Source organism: Canis lupus, chromosome 31 (assembly GCF_003254725.2).
Source record: "Canis lupus dingo isolate Sandy chromosome 31, ASM325472v2, whole genome shotgun sequence".
NCBI classification, from domain to species: domain Eukaryota; kingdom Metazoa; phylum Chordata; class Mammalia; order Carnivora; family Canidae; genus Canis; species Canis lupus.
In genome coordinates this window covers 34,733,420-34,747,297 of record NC_064273.1, presented here as the reverse complement: position 1 = coordinate 34,747,297, position 13,878 = coordinate 34,733,420, and the positions used below count along the sequence as shown (strand labels likewise).

Below are 13,878 nucleotides of genomic sequence, written 5' to 3'. Positions count from 1 at the left end.
CTCTAGGGCTGATAGGAAGAGCATATTGATACTCTTGACCCACACATGACCCCACAACCAATAAGTAACAAAGGTAGGATTCAAAGTTGTCCCATGACCCCACAACCAATAAGTAACAAAGGTAGGATTCAAAGTTGGCTTCTCTGGCTCCAATTTAACAGTTTATGACTCTGAAAACCTGTGAAAACATCTAGGAAGTTATTGAGGAAGAGTGGTCCTGAGGCAAGAGGGTAAACAGGAGTTTATCAGGAAAATTAAATCAGAAAAGAGCTTTCCAGACTGAGCTTGGCTGTGTCCATGGCTGGCCAAGTTGAAAGCTGTGACCTTGTCCTCATTAGCAACACATCTCAGCAACTCAGAAAACTGGCCATGGATCAGTTCATAACTTAAGGTCATGCACATGGACTGTGTAAAATTGAGGGGTACAGAGTAAAGATGTGATTATCCTAACATAAAATAAGTCTTTTTCCATTAACATTTGCTATTAGTTGGATGTTAGTCCTACAAAAAAATGTTTAATGGTGAAACTAGAATCTCTTTTTTGAACAGGCTTAAAGTATGCCTATTAGCAAGCCATGGAATGCATTAAAGGGGGAATGGAAATTATTGTGCTAGTACTCGCAGAGCAGGAAAGAAATCTTTTTTTTATACATCATTTTCAAAAGCATCTAAGAGAAAATCAAATCCAAATGTCTCTTTCACAGTATTTACATGAAGAGTGCAGAGCCTGAAATATTTTCATTCAAAAATGATTATTTTTGGGATCCCTGGGTGGCGCAGTGGTTTAGCGCCTGCCTTTGGCCCAGGGCGTGATCCTGGAGACCCGGGATCGAATCCCACGTCGGGCTCCCAGTGCATGGAGCCTGCTTCTTCCTCTGCCTATGTCTCTGCCTCTCTCTCTCACTGTGTGCCTATCATAAATAAATAAAATAAAATAATTTAAAAAAAAAAAAAAAAAAAAAAAAAATGATTATTTTTAAAAAGTCTATTGAAATAAATTAAGCATGTTTGCTGAAGTACAAATTAAGCCATGATTTTCATTTAGAACGATGAGAAAAATCAAGTAACAGGATAGTGCAATTTCAAATCTTCTAGTTCATGTATTTACATGCTATAGCAGTGACTGTATTCCCCTTTCAATGTCATGCATGAGGTCTGAAGGAAAAGAGAATGTAAAGCATGTGGGCAGTTTGTTGCCATCTTTATTATGTTTTCTCTTCTTTCTTTCAGTTCCACCTTTTATCCAGCCTTTTGAGTTTCCAAGATTCTCCATTGGACAGCGTGTCTTTATCCCATGTGTTGTGGTCTCAGGGGACTTACCCATCACAATCACCTGGCAGAAGGATGGCCGGCCAATCCCAGCAAGCCTTGGGGTGACCATCGACAACATTGACTTCACGAGCTCCTTACGGATTTCCAATCTCTCCCTCATGCACAATGGGAATTATACCTGCATAGCCCGGAATGAGGCAGCGGCTGTGGAGCACCAAAGCCAGCTGATTGTGAGAGGTAAGGAGAGGGACACAGGATGCGTGGCATTGATGTGGTTAAATTCAACAATGCTCACAGAGAGTGTTCACTTGAAAAAATTTGAAAATAGGGCAGCCTGGGTGGCTCAGCCGTTTAGCGCTGCCTTAAGCCCAGGGCCTGATCCTCGAGTCCCACATCAGGCTCCCTGCGTGGAGCCTGCTTCTCCCTCTGCCTCTCTCTCTCTCTCTCTCTCTCTCTCTCTGTCTCTGTGTGTGTGTGTCTCATGAATAAATAAATAAAATCTTTTTAAAAAATTTTTGAAAATAATTAGAATTCATAGAATTTGCTGAAATCCCATTAAAATAAACCCCACAACTGTAGAAACCAACTACAAACTCCACTAACACCAAAACCAAGATTTTATTTACCTAAAACATGAAGCCTCAAATAATTAGCACCTAAGAAATGTGTGCTAGAAGAAGTGTGAGTAGGACTTAATTAATAACTAGGCTTTCCCTACATTAACCCATAAAGTTCATGAGCTCCTACTGTATTATATTTACTCTATTTAGCACTTTTTATAATATTATTATTTAGATTGATGGTTTTACAAATGTTTATCAAATATTTTTTGTCAGATCACAATTTTTATTTGTTTTTAATTAAAATTTACTTATTTGAGAGAGCAAGCATGAGCAGGGGGAGGGGTGGAAGGAGAAGCAGACTCTCTGCTGAGCAGGGAGCCCGACGCTGGGCTGAATCCCAGAACCCCAGGATCATGATCTGAGCCAAAGGCATATGCTTAATCAACTGAGCCACTCAGGTCTCCCTCAATCACACTTTTTCTGATGATTCATAAAATAGTAACTTTTTATTTTTTTAAATTTGTTTTACTGAAGTACAGTTGACACATAGCAAATAGTAGCTTATTGTGTTTTTTTAGTTCTAGAACTGTGAAGCTAGCTTCAGTTTAGAAATATGTTTTCCTCTGCCCTTCTGTTAAGTATTAGACCTCTCATTAATTTAGGAGGCTATAACAACATTTATTAAATTAAACAAAGTGGGGTACCACTCATTTAGAAATTAAAATAGGGTGGTGTAGCTTGTAGATAAAATTGTCAGGGAACTTGATGCATCTAAAATGTAAGTATTGAAAAAAATAAATAAATAAAAATAAAAAAAAAAATAAATAAAAAAATAAAATGTAAGTATTGGTCTCATTTCAAATCTTTAGTCTAGTCATCAAATTCCCATGAAGGTTCTACTTATCTGCAAAATGAGCTGCTGCTATTCTGTAAAGTCTCTTGGCTACACACATGTGATTTTATGATTCTGTAAGAGCTGTATGTGTTCATCTCCTACTATAGTTCTCACCTGCATTGCAAAAATAATTGTATTAAATTAAATTCTTATGTTAATGTTGATTATTTGCATTTTAAAATCTCCATAATTGGACTCTCAGAGTAATTGTTGGGAGAGGTTGATTTCCATTATTTTCCAGGTAGTTGATAGATCTGAGCAGATTCTTTCTTGGGCAGCAGATTCCTATGTCCTTTCTCAATCTTTGGACCTTGTCCTCATGACATCTCTTCTGGATGATGAGTAATGTACTTTCTGTGGACTTGCCAACAAAAGAAACTGAAGCATACTTAGAGTTTATATAAAGAAACCAACTTTGTATTTGTAAAAAAGATTTTCCCTGAGTAAGAAAATATATTTTCAGTCGCATACAAACTAAAAATACAAGTGACATTTTTTCTCTTTCTACCTTGTGCTTTTGAGTATAAGAATAGGAATGCATGAATCTGTTTCTCATTTTTTGAAGACAAATAAAAATGGGAGCCAATGTAGTATCCATTTCCCAAATGTTTTCTTATAAGAGGAATTGACTCTTATCGTTATTTGTGAAGGGCAAAGCAGTACATCAGCCTATTTCCTGAATAATCTTCTCTGAAGGCTGCAAGTCAGGGAAAAGAATTGTTAGACAAAAATGGACATGCATGCTGTTTGTATCACTTGCCCTTACAGGGAAGGTAACCAGATTTTTTTGACCAAAGGCAGAGCTCAGATTAACTGAAGTTGAACCTACCCATCTGGGGTGATGTGGTTGATCACAATCTGATTAGTGGCTTCATGTGGTTGTTCTTCAAATATGTCAAATAAGCTTCTGTAAATCACCAATGAGTGAAGATAGTTCTGAAAAAAGGAATGTGCTTCACAAGTAGGTCAGTGGTTGGGGAAGTAGCCAAGGACAAGATGATTTGGGACAGTAATCTCAGTCTAGACTTAACCATAGAATCTCTTAAGAGTCTTAAGAAAATGCTGATAACTATTTTCTGGCCCCAATTAATCCCAATTAAAGAATAATCTTTAAGAGTAGATCCACCTTTCATATCTCTGGGGTATTCCCTCCTCCTACCCCCCCCCCCAAAATCACCTGTTGGTGGTTCTTACATTTTGTCACACATTAGAATTACATGAGGAGCTTTAAAAGTCCTGATGTCTAAGTTGCAGCCCATACTAATTAAATAGCCATCTTTGGAGGTGGGGCCCAGGGATCAGTAATTTGTAAAATCCCCAAACTGACTTAGTATACAGCAAAGTCAAGTCCTATCACCCCAGGTAATTTAAATGTGGAGCTAATCATTTCTTGGCCTTTTGGCTAAGATCAAGTGTTGAATATGGAGCTATTTTAGAAGCCTGGACTTTTTTTATAAATGTGAAGAGATGTCATTAGTGACTTTAACCAGGTCAGTGACATGGCCTGATTTAGCTTTTTAATTATAACACTAGCAGTTGTTTTAAGAATGGACTGGTCCAGGAAGTAAGGGTAAGAGTTAAGAGTCTATTTTGGAAGTTTAGGTAAGATGAAAAGTGCCCTGAATGAAGGTGGTAATAATTAAAGTAATGAGAAGCAGTTGAATTTGCAATACATTTTGAAGGCAAAGCAAACAAAACATGTTTATAAAGTGAATGTTGTGAATGAGAGGAAGCACATGTATTGCTTAATAAGGTAAATAGAACTCTTTAACAGAAGTGGGGAAGCAGCAAAGAATAGCAGTGTAACATAGGGAACAATGACATGGGAGAAGCAAGAGGGTCCGGACCCAAGGCATTCCAGCATTTGAGATTCCAGGAAACAGAAAAGGAAAAGGAGAAGCCAGTGAAGTAAGAGAAGTCCAGCAGACTGTGGGGCCCTGGAAACAAATTAGGAAGTATATCAAGAAACACAGGTAATAATGTATGTAAAATCCCACTGGAAATAGAAAAAGGATATCCAAGAATTGGTCATGGGCAGGGGTGGGGGGATTGGTCACTGGACATAGACAGATGGACTTGTTTATAACCATGAAGAGTTGTTCATGGTTATAAACTAGCCCTGATTAGTAGGGCTAATGAACACAAAGGGAGGTGAATAAATGTGTGGAAATTCAAGAAAATATGATTATTTTAATATTTGCAGAAACATTGCTATCATGGGAAGCAGAAAAATGGAGAGGAAATTGAAGAGGACATGAGACAAGAGAAGCTTACATGCTAATGGGAATTAGTAGAGAGGAAAGAAGTATGTGGCAAAGATAATGAGATAATTATAGGATCAAATCCTTGAGTTAGTGAATGGAGATTGGATTCTTTGCACCAATAGAATATGTTAAAAGCAGTATAGTAAGAACTATTGTGGTGGTATTCCAAAAGATAGAATCAACTGAAATGGTTGGAAATTTCAGGGAGGCAGATTTTGGTTCATGTACCGTGAAACACAAATTAGAAAATCTATTGAATGGGGCCATCAAAGAGTAACAGGTAATGGATCTGTCCTCCCACCATTAAAAATAATCTATAAAACTGGGGGAAAATTTTATAAAACAACCATTTCCAGGCAGTGGAACAGGAGGCAGAGGGTCGTGATCCTTGAAAAAATGGAAGTATATGAATTGAGCTCCAAAATCTACCCCAATTTACCCCAAATTTCTGCATGGGGCACATTCCAAACCATGGCAGAGGGATACAGAGCCCAAGCAGATAACAGTGATCTTGCTGGGTGGAGAATACAGATAGAAATTTATAACTATTGAGGTGTGGGATTTTTCAGGACAGAATACTGGGGAGTGGTGAGCTGTTCAGAGAAAGATTTCTAAAAATTTCCTTTTGAGTCTTCAGCTGAATACTACACTTCACATGCATAGATGAGACTTCATGAAGTCTGCTGGAGAACAGCTACCAGGTAGATGTGAAATGAATAAAAACTTCAGAGGTTACACAGTGCTGGGATATATTGGAGTTCTGAATAGCCAGAGTAGAGAACACATGGGAATTCAGGTAAAAGCTCAAAGAGGTCAATAAGAGGAGGGCTAATCCATCTCTAAAAGAAGGACTACTCTATACAAAGGCCTAAAAAGGCCTTGAGAGAGGCCTTGACAAAATAAAACTTCACCAGTAAATTAAATGTCTGCAAGAATAACATTCAACACTCTTAAAAGGAAGTAAACAAAATGCATACTCTCAATCGCATATTCACAATGTGTTACACATAGTTACTAGATATGTGAAGGAGGAAAATGTGAGCCAAAAACAGAAGGAAAAACAATTAAAAAGCCAGACTAATGGGCATACAGAGGTTGGAATTAGCAGGAAATTTTTCAAGCAGCTATCATCTTATTTCAATGTTTCAAATGAAAAGATATGTGCAATAAGTGAATACATAGGGAATGAAATAAGGGAGATGTAAAACTTTTTTTTTGTAAAACATTTTTTTAAGAATTAGAAAGAAATTCTAGATCTGAAAGACATATCTGAAATGAGAAATTCACTGGATTCATTTATATATAAAATACTAGATACTGCAGAGTAGAGGATTACTGAACTTGAAAAGAGGGTAAGAGAAATTATTCAGATATTTTCATGGAGAGGTAAAAGATGGAAAACACAGTAAACACTGACTCACTGAATTTGGGAAAATATCAAACACTCTGATGTATACATAGTTAGAATCTCAGAAAGAGGTGGAGGGAAAAATTTATTTGAATAGTAATGATTGGAAATTTTCCAAATGTTAAGAAAAATATAAATCTATACATCAAAATGACCAAAGAAACCCTCAAAAAATAAGCACAAAGAAAAACCATGCCATGGCACATTCTAATTAAATTATTAAAAAATAATAATAAAGTACTAAAAGTAACCAGAGAAATTTGACTTGTTACATCAAAATGGCCAGTAATAAAACTATAGACTACTCATCAGAAACAATTCAAGCCAGAACAGAATGAAACAATATCTTTAAAGTGCTGAAAGGAGGGGTAGAGGAGGAACATTTATCAGTCTAGGATTCTATAACCTGCAAAACATATTCTTCAAAAATGGAGGTGAAATAAATACATTTTTAGACAAATAAAGGTTTAAAGAATCACTAACTATATATTTACTGCAATAAATATTAAAGAATGCTCTTTGAACTAAAAGAAAAGAATTCCATGTAAACTGATCTATAGGAGGAATGAGGATTGCTTGGTATGATAAATTTATGGCTAAAGAGAACATACACCTTATTACCATTTTTGTTTCTTTTTTGTTTTGTTTTGTTTTTTTATATTTTGTTTTTTTATAAATTTATTTTTTATTGGTGTTCAATTTGCCAACATATAGAATAACACCCAGTGCTCATCCCATCAAGTGCCCCCCTCAGTGCCCATCACCCAGTCACCCCCACCCCCCGCCCACCTCCCCTTCCACCACCCCTAGTTTGATTCCCAGAGTTCATTTCCTTTAAAAATATTTAGAGGTTTAAACAGTAATAATTTATAACATGCAAAAATAAAATATGCAATAATATCACAAAGAACAGGAAGAAGGAAAGTGGAATTGTACTGCTGTAAAATTCATTCTGTTATACATGAAGTGTTATGTGATTTGAACATAGATGCTGCTAGTTAAATATGTCCAATGCAAACTCTTGAGCAATTATCAAGAATGAAACAAATAAGTATAGATATTAATCCAACAGAATAAGTAAAAGAACATTAAAATATCCCCAATTAGCTATGGGAAGAAGGTAGGAAAAGAGAGACAAAATAAAAAGAACAGATGGAAAATAGATGGAAAACTTTGATACAACTATATCAATACTTTATTAGGTATAAATGTACTAAACATGTCAGTTAAAAAGCAAAGATTACCAATCTAATTAAAAAGCAAGATTCAAGTACATGGTATGCCATGGTAAATATAAAAACATAAATAGTGAAATATAAAATGGCATAAAAGACAAATCATAAAAAGCATGATTGGATGTATTAATATTAAATTAAATCTCAGGTAAGGAATATTACTATAAGCAAATAAGGACATGTTAAAATAATAAAATGGTTAGTTCATCCATAAGACATATAAATCTGAAATACACTGGGGGTTATTCTGTATGTTAGTAAATTGAACACCAATAAAAAATTTTAAAAAAATAATAAATATTCAACATACAAAAAAAAAAAAAAAGAAAGAAATACAGATGCACCTAATAACAGAAATCCAAACACATGATTACAAAAGAAAACTGAAAGGAATAACAGACAAATAAATAATGACAATTAGGAATTTCAGCTCTCCTTTCTCAATAATTATTAGGATCAGAAGGAAAAAAAATCAGTAAGAATAGAGATTTAGACTACACTATCAACCCATATAACCTAATTGATATTTATGAATTATATCCAACAACTACAGAATACACATTCTAGAATTCTGATCACCTGAACATAAGAATGTAAATTTTGTTGTTTAAAGCTATTAAGTTTGTTGTGATTTATTGCAGCAGCTATAGAAAACTAATGCAAAGACAAACATCACTATAGTTCCTGCAGACATTAATTAAAAGGATAATAAATGTTTTGGATAATTTTATATCAGTATATTTGACAATTTAGATCAAATGATCAATGATTTCAAAGACATAAACTATCCGATTAGATACAAAAAAGAAAATTTGATTAGCCCCATGTCTGTTAAAAGTTTGAATTTATTATAAGAAAACTTTCTCACAAAAACTGAAGGCTGAGAGAGCCTAATTTGTAAGTTTTAGCAAGAATTAAAGAAAGAAATAATAGCACCTTTATGCAAACTCCTTCAGATAATCCAGGAAAAGGGAAGAGTTCCCAAATTTTTAGACACCGCATAACCCTAAGATAAAAGTTAATAAAGACATTGCATGCAAAAAATTTTACAAACTGTTATTGATCGTAAATATAGGTGCAAAAAAATTACAGTAATGTAAAGAAAGGATAGCATATTATGACAAAGTGGGCTTTATCACAGGAATAAAAGCTTGGTTTAATATTCAAAAACTAATCCATTGAATTTACCATATTAACAAAATAAAAAGGAAAAATCACAGATATAAATAAGATAGATGAAAGGAACTTACTGCAATTCAATATCCATTCTAGATTTTTAAAAAACACTCTCAATTAACAAACAATAGTAACTGTCTCACTAGAATAAAAGGTACCTATGAAAAATCCATGTTTCGTACTCTTTATCCTTATGATTAAAAAAGAGATAAGAATGTCTACTCTCAATATTTCTATCAGTACTTTAGTGGTTATAGCCTTTGCGCTTAGACAAGAAAAAGAAATACAAGGCATAGCATTTGTGATAAAAGGCACAAATGTACCTACATGTGCTGATGACATGGCTGTGTACAGAAAAATGTTAACAAATATACCAATACACAAAAGAAAAAGAGAAAGGAGTCAAAGTACATCAATATTAAAACACAATGAAACACAAAGGAAGACTGTAACAGAGGAAGTAAGAGACAAAAAAAAAAAAACAAGACAAATATAAATGTATTTGTAAATGCCCATAACAAGTCAGTCCTCCCCTATCAATAATTACTTTAAATGTAAATAGAATAGACTACTGATACCCATAAAACATAGATGACTCTGAAGAACAATATACTGAGTAAAAGAAGCCAGACACGTAAAAAGAGTAACATATTCTACACATAACATATCATAACATATTCTATTTGTATCCATTTATAAGACACTCCAGCATAGAAAACTAATCAACAGAGGTAAAAATCAGAATGGTTGCCACTGGGAAGAAAAATTTGGAACTGACAAGGAATGGATATGAGGAAACTTTTGGGAGGCAATGGAGATATTCTAAATCTTTATGGGGTATGGGTTTTGTGGATTTATGCATTTGTCAAAACCTATCAAACTGTACACTTTAAAGCTGTTTATATATAAATTGTACTTCAATTTTTAAAATATTAAAAGATAATATTCCTAAGGTTCAAAACTCTTTGAAAATGAAATAATTAACTAACTTACTTTCTAAAATAACAACTTTCCTACCAAAAGAGGTTTGTTAAAAATGGGATTGTGTTTTGAAAGGAACTGTATAATAGAAATAGATGTCACAAGTTAGTGATTGTCCTCAATAAATAGAGCCTCCCTTCTGGCTCTAGTGCTCAATGATTTAAAATGAAAGGCTATTATTTAAGCATTCTCTTCCTCACAGGCTGTATCATCTTTTATAACACATGTAGAAAATAATCTAGCTTCAACATGACTTTTAGTAAATCTATTTTTGTTAATTCTTTTTAAAAAGATTTTGTTATTTGAGAAAGAGGGAGAGAAAGCACAAGCTGGGGAAGGGGCAGAGGGAGAGGGAGAAGCAAACTCTCTGCTGAGTGGGGAGCCTGACATAGGGCTTCATCCCAGGACTCTGGGTTCGTGACCTGAGCTGAAGGCAGATGCTTAGCTGACTGAGCTACCTGGTGCTCCTATTTTTGTTTTCTTTTAAAGATTTTATTTATTTATTCATGACAGAAAGACACACACACAGAGGCAGAGACATAGCAGAGGGAGGAGAAGCAGGCTCCCTGCAGGGAGCCAGATGTGGGACTCCATCCTGGAACTCTGGGATCACACCCTGAGCCAAAGGCAGAGGCTCAACTACTGAGCCACCCAGGCACCCCCCTTCATCCTTCTCTTATTTCATCATGAAACAGCAGTGTATTCAGCAGATACTTGTAATTGCTAGGCTCTAGAATAGTCACTAGGATGATGAATGGTCATTTCTTCCCAGTGAGAGCCCCCATCTAGTGGGAGAGAGACAGGTGACATCCTCACATGGTGATGTAACAAGCTGCAGAAAACTATGAAAGAAGAGGAAAGTTACAAAATTTAGGTTAGGAGACATGTGAGGCAGGTTTCTGGGGGACGGGAGGGACCCTGAGGCATTAAAAAATACAGCAGGGAGTTACAAAAGAAAGGAAGGCAATATGTTCCTGGAAGAAGGTCAGTCATCTGCAATGGTAGGGTGGCTTGAGACAGCAGATGCGCTTATTTCCCTAGTGTGGTAGAATGGTGTGGCTGGAGAGCAATAGGATGAAGGGTGAAACTCAGAGCTAATGATCTAAAGCAAAAAAAAAAAAAAAAAGGAGTCATACAGAATAAAGTGAGACCAGGAGGTCAGAAGCCCAGAGGGGAAGCCTCCATGGTCCACATGAAAAGTGGTGATGGTTGAAGCTAAGGTGATAGTAGCAGGGATGGCAAACGTGGGGTTAATTCAGAAGATATTTTGTAGGAATTGGTGGTCAATTGTTGAGAAAAATGTTTGAGAGGCCTTGATGACAGACGTTCTCCCCAAGAGTACCTGGCCAAGGACTATGGTGGGTGTTGGAGTGGAACTTGGGATATCTCATTGTCTCCTCCATTCTCTATCTGCCCACAATACAGAATAATTGGGACAGGGAACTTTCTCTGTGGATGGCTCAGGCCTGCTGTGAGTGACAGCCTCTTGCCTTCGATTGCTAGAAATTAGGCAGCTGCTCAAATTTCAGCCTTTAATTTGAATGGCCAAGTAGTTGAAGTTCATCATCACTTCAGCTGGATCATATTCTGAATCAGCTAAATAGACATTTTTGGTAAGATGAAGATGAAAAATCTTATCATTTTATTGCCATTTAGAATTAAAGACTATTCACATTGCAAAGTGTGGACTTACCAATTAACTTTGGAACACAGTTGGTTCATGAAAAAAATGCAAAGGTATAGTTGGGGAAACAACCCATGTGAAAATAGCAAAAAGCATTAGAGGATAATTATATAGGTCTTTAGTTAAATCTTTGAGTTAAGAAGTGTTTTTCTTTTGATGGCTTTAAGTTTTAGGTCCAAGATGCAGCTTGGAAAAAACAGAACTAGAATTGAGAAGCTTAGAGACCTTGAAATTGCCTTGTCACAGCAAGGGTGGTTTGGGAGCCTTCAAGTGATAGACTATTAATTACAAGAGCAAAATGAACTCTAATAAGGGAAAGACCAGTGCTTGATATGTTCAAAGAAGGCTTCATGGAAGGAGTGAGCTCCATCAGCCTTGATGTGAGTAGGAGTTAGATGGAGAATAAAAATGCAACAATCTGAGCTACTGTCTGGCTCCCATACAACTTTATCATTAGCATCTTTCATCTAAATAATTCACTAAAATGTTATAAAGGAGTCTTGCTTCTCCACCAAATACCCCTTCTCTCTGTATCATAGAAATAATAATAATAAAAGAAATAATAATAATAAATAATAAAAGAAAATTCAGCTTGGGTAAAAAAAAAAATTCAACTGTTGGTCTCTCTGTAAGAAAATCAAGGTCCACATTTCTACTTGTGCATTTTCTATGTGACTTTGAGAATGTGATTGAATCTTTCTGATCTTCAATTTCCTAATATGTAAAATAGGAACAATGAGGCTTACCTCTTGGAGTTGCTGAGATAATTTAACTAGGTAACAATTGGTATGCCCTTGGCACCTGGCTGGCAGCAGAGCTCTCGGATTACTTTCCATGGATAAGTAGAGGGGACACAGGTATCCAGGCATATGTTTTGAGGTCAGGGAGAGATAGCACCAGCCAAGACATAGAGGCTGTGCCATAGAGTTTGCCCATCTGTCTATTGTTATCAGCAAGTATGTACTTGATGGAAGAAGTGATGGGGAACTACAAATGTCCTTGAATGGATTACCTTAAGAAAGAAAGACCAGTCTGGTAACAGTTGATTGGCTGTGCTGTGTGGACAGGAGAGCCAAGGCTGCTTGGCCTGCAAGCCTGCCTCCCCAGACCTCTTCTCTGCCTCCCTTCTTTCTTCTTTTCTTGTTTTCAGCCCTGGAAAACTGTTAGTTGTGTAAGTTTAAAAAAAAAATCCTTAGCCCCTCTTTACCTCCATTCTCTTACTCATAAAATGGAATAATACCTAATTGAGATTTCTTTTTTTTTTTTCTAATTGAGATTTCTGAGGGAAATAAAATAGTGCGTTTATCACAATGCTTGGCATAGAATAAGCACTCGGTGGATGATGATACCCCTCTACCCTTGTCCCTCTGTCTGTCCCTTCCTGCCATTCATATCCACACAGTTTTGGAACATGATTGAGGACACACTACATAGAAGAGGCCATGGGGCAATCCAAGCATTAGGCAATTCATTAGAATGAAGGCATTGGGAATATAGTCTAAGGGAAAAGTAGAATATGTTTTTGAAGAAACCACAGCAGTTGGGGTAAATTGCATTCAAGAGGTAAAGGTGACAACGAAGATAATTCAGCTGAGGTGTAAAATAAATGGGTATGACAGCAATGGAGTTTGGAGGCTGATTCCTAGTTATTCCTTCTATTACAGTCCTATGACCTAGGGTCATTATAGATCTTAGCTCAGTTTTTGATTGTCTGGGTCATTGGCAAGATTTATAGAGACTTAATGTAAAATACATTAGCTGTTATCATAGGGGAAATTAAAAGAAAAAAGAAAACAAAACAATCCTTAGCTCTTATGTGCGTGCCCCATGGCTTACACTGGCTGTGGACCAATGATCTCCCCAATGTCATGCTCAGTCGAGTGACCTTGGCATTAATGAAGCCATTTGGAGGAAAAGCACTAGACTTAATGACAGAACATACCTGCCCTTTGCTTCCTGTTATTGACTCTGCATCACCAAGAGGAAAGCTGCCGACCTGATGGTTTTCTGTGATTCTAAAGGAGGTCAGTGTTCTCATACTTGTTTATGTCCAATGAAGTATCTGTTGTTTCTGGCTCTTAATGATGAGCTGCCACATGGAAAACAAATGCTACACAAAAGACATCTAGTTAGCCTTTATTTAGCAAGGAAAATAAGTTATATGAGGCCACTATCTTATTGCTATGTTCAGTGACCCAATTTTTGATACCATATATGTACTATCCTTTTACGTCATCCATTGATGCTTCCAACAAATATTTATTAAGCATGTGTTTTATTCAGATATTCTGAGTGTGGGGTAGAGTGGTGATCAAAGCAGAGATACCAAGTTCTTGCCCCATAAAACTTATATTCCAATGAAAGACAGAGACAATAAACAAACAATGTTAGGTATCTGTA

At 36.0% G+C, this 13,878-nt stretch overlaps 1 protein-coding gene across 3 annotated transcripts in view; it reads left to right on the top strand.

Moving 5' to 3' along the window:
* Positions 1-13,878, top strand: part of DSCAM (DS cell adhesion molecule) — a 734,179-nt gene that overhangs the window by 470,235 nt on the left and 250,066 nt on the right. For all 3 annotated transcript variants that reach the window (XM_035709183.2, XM_049104780.1, XM_035709184.2), the window contains exon 9: positions 1,231-1,509. In XM_035709183.2, coding sequence (XP_035565076.1) covers positions 1,231-1,509 — 279 coding nt within the window. The remainder of the gene's footprint in view (positions 1-1,230; positions 1,510-13,878) is intronic.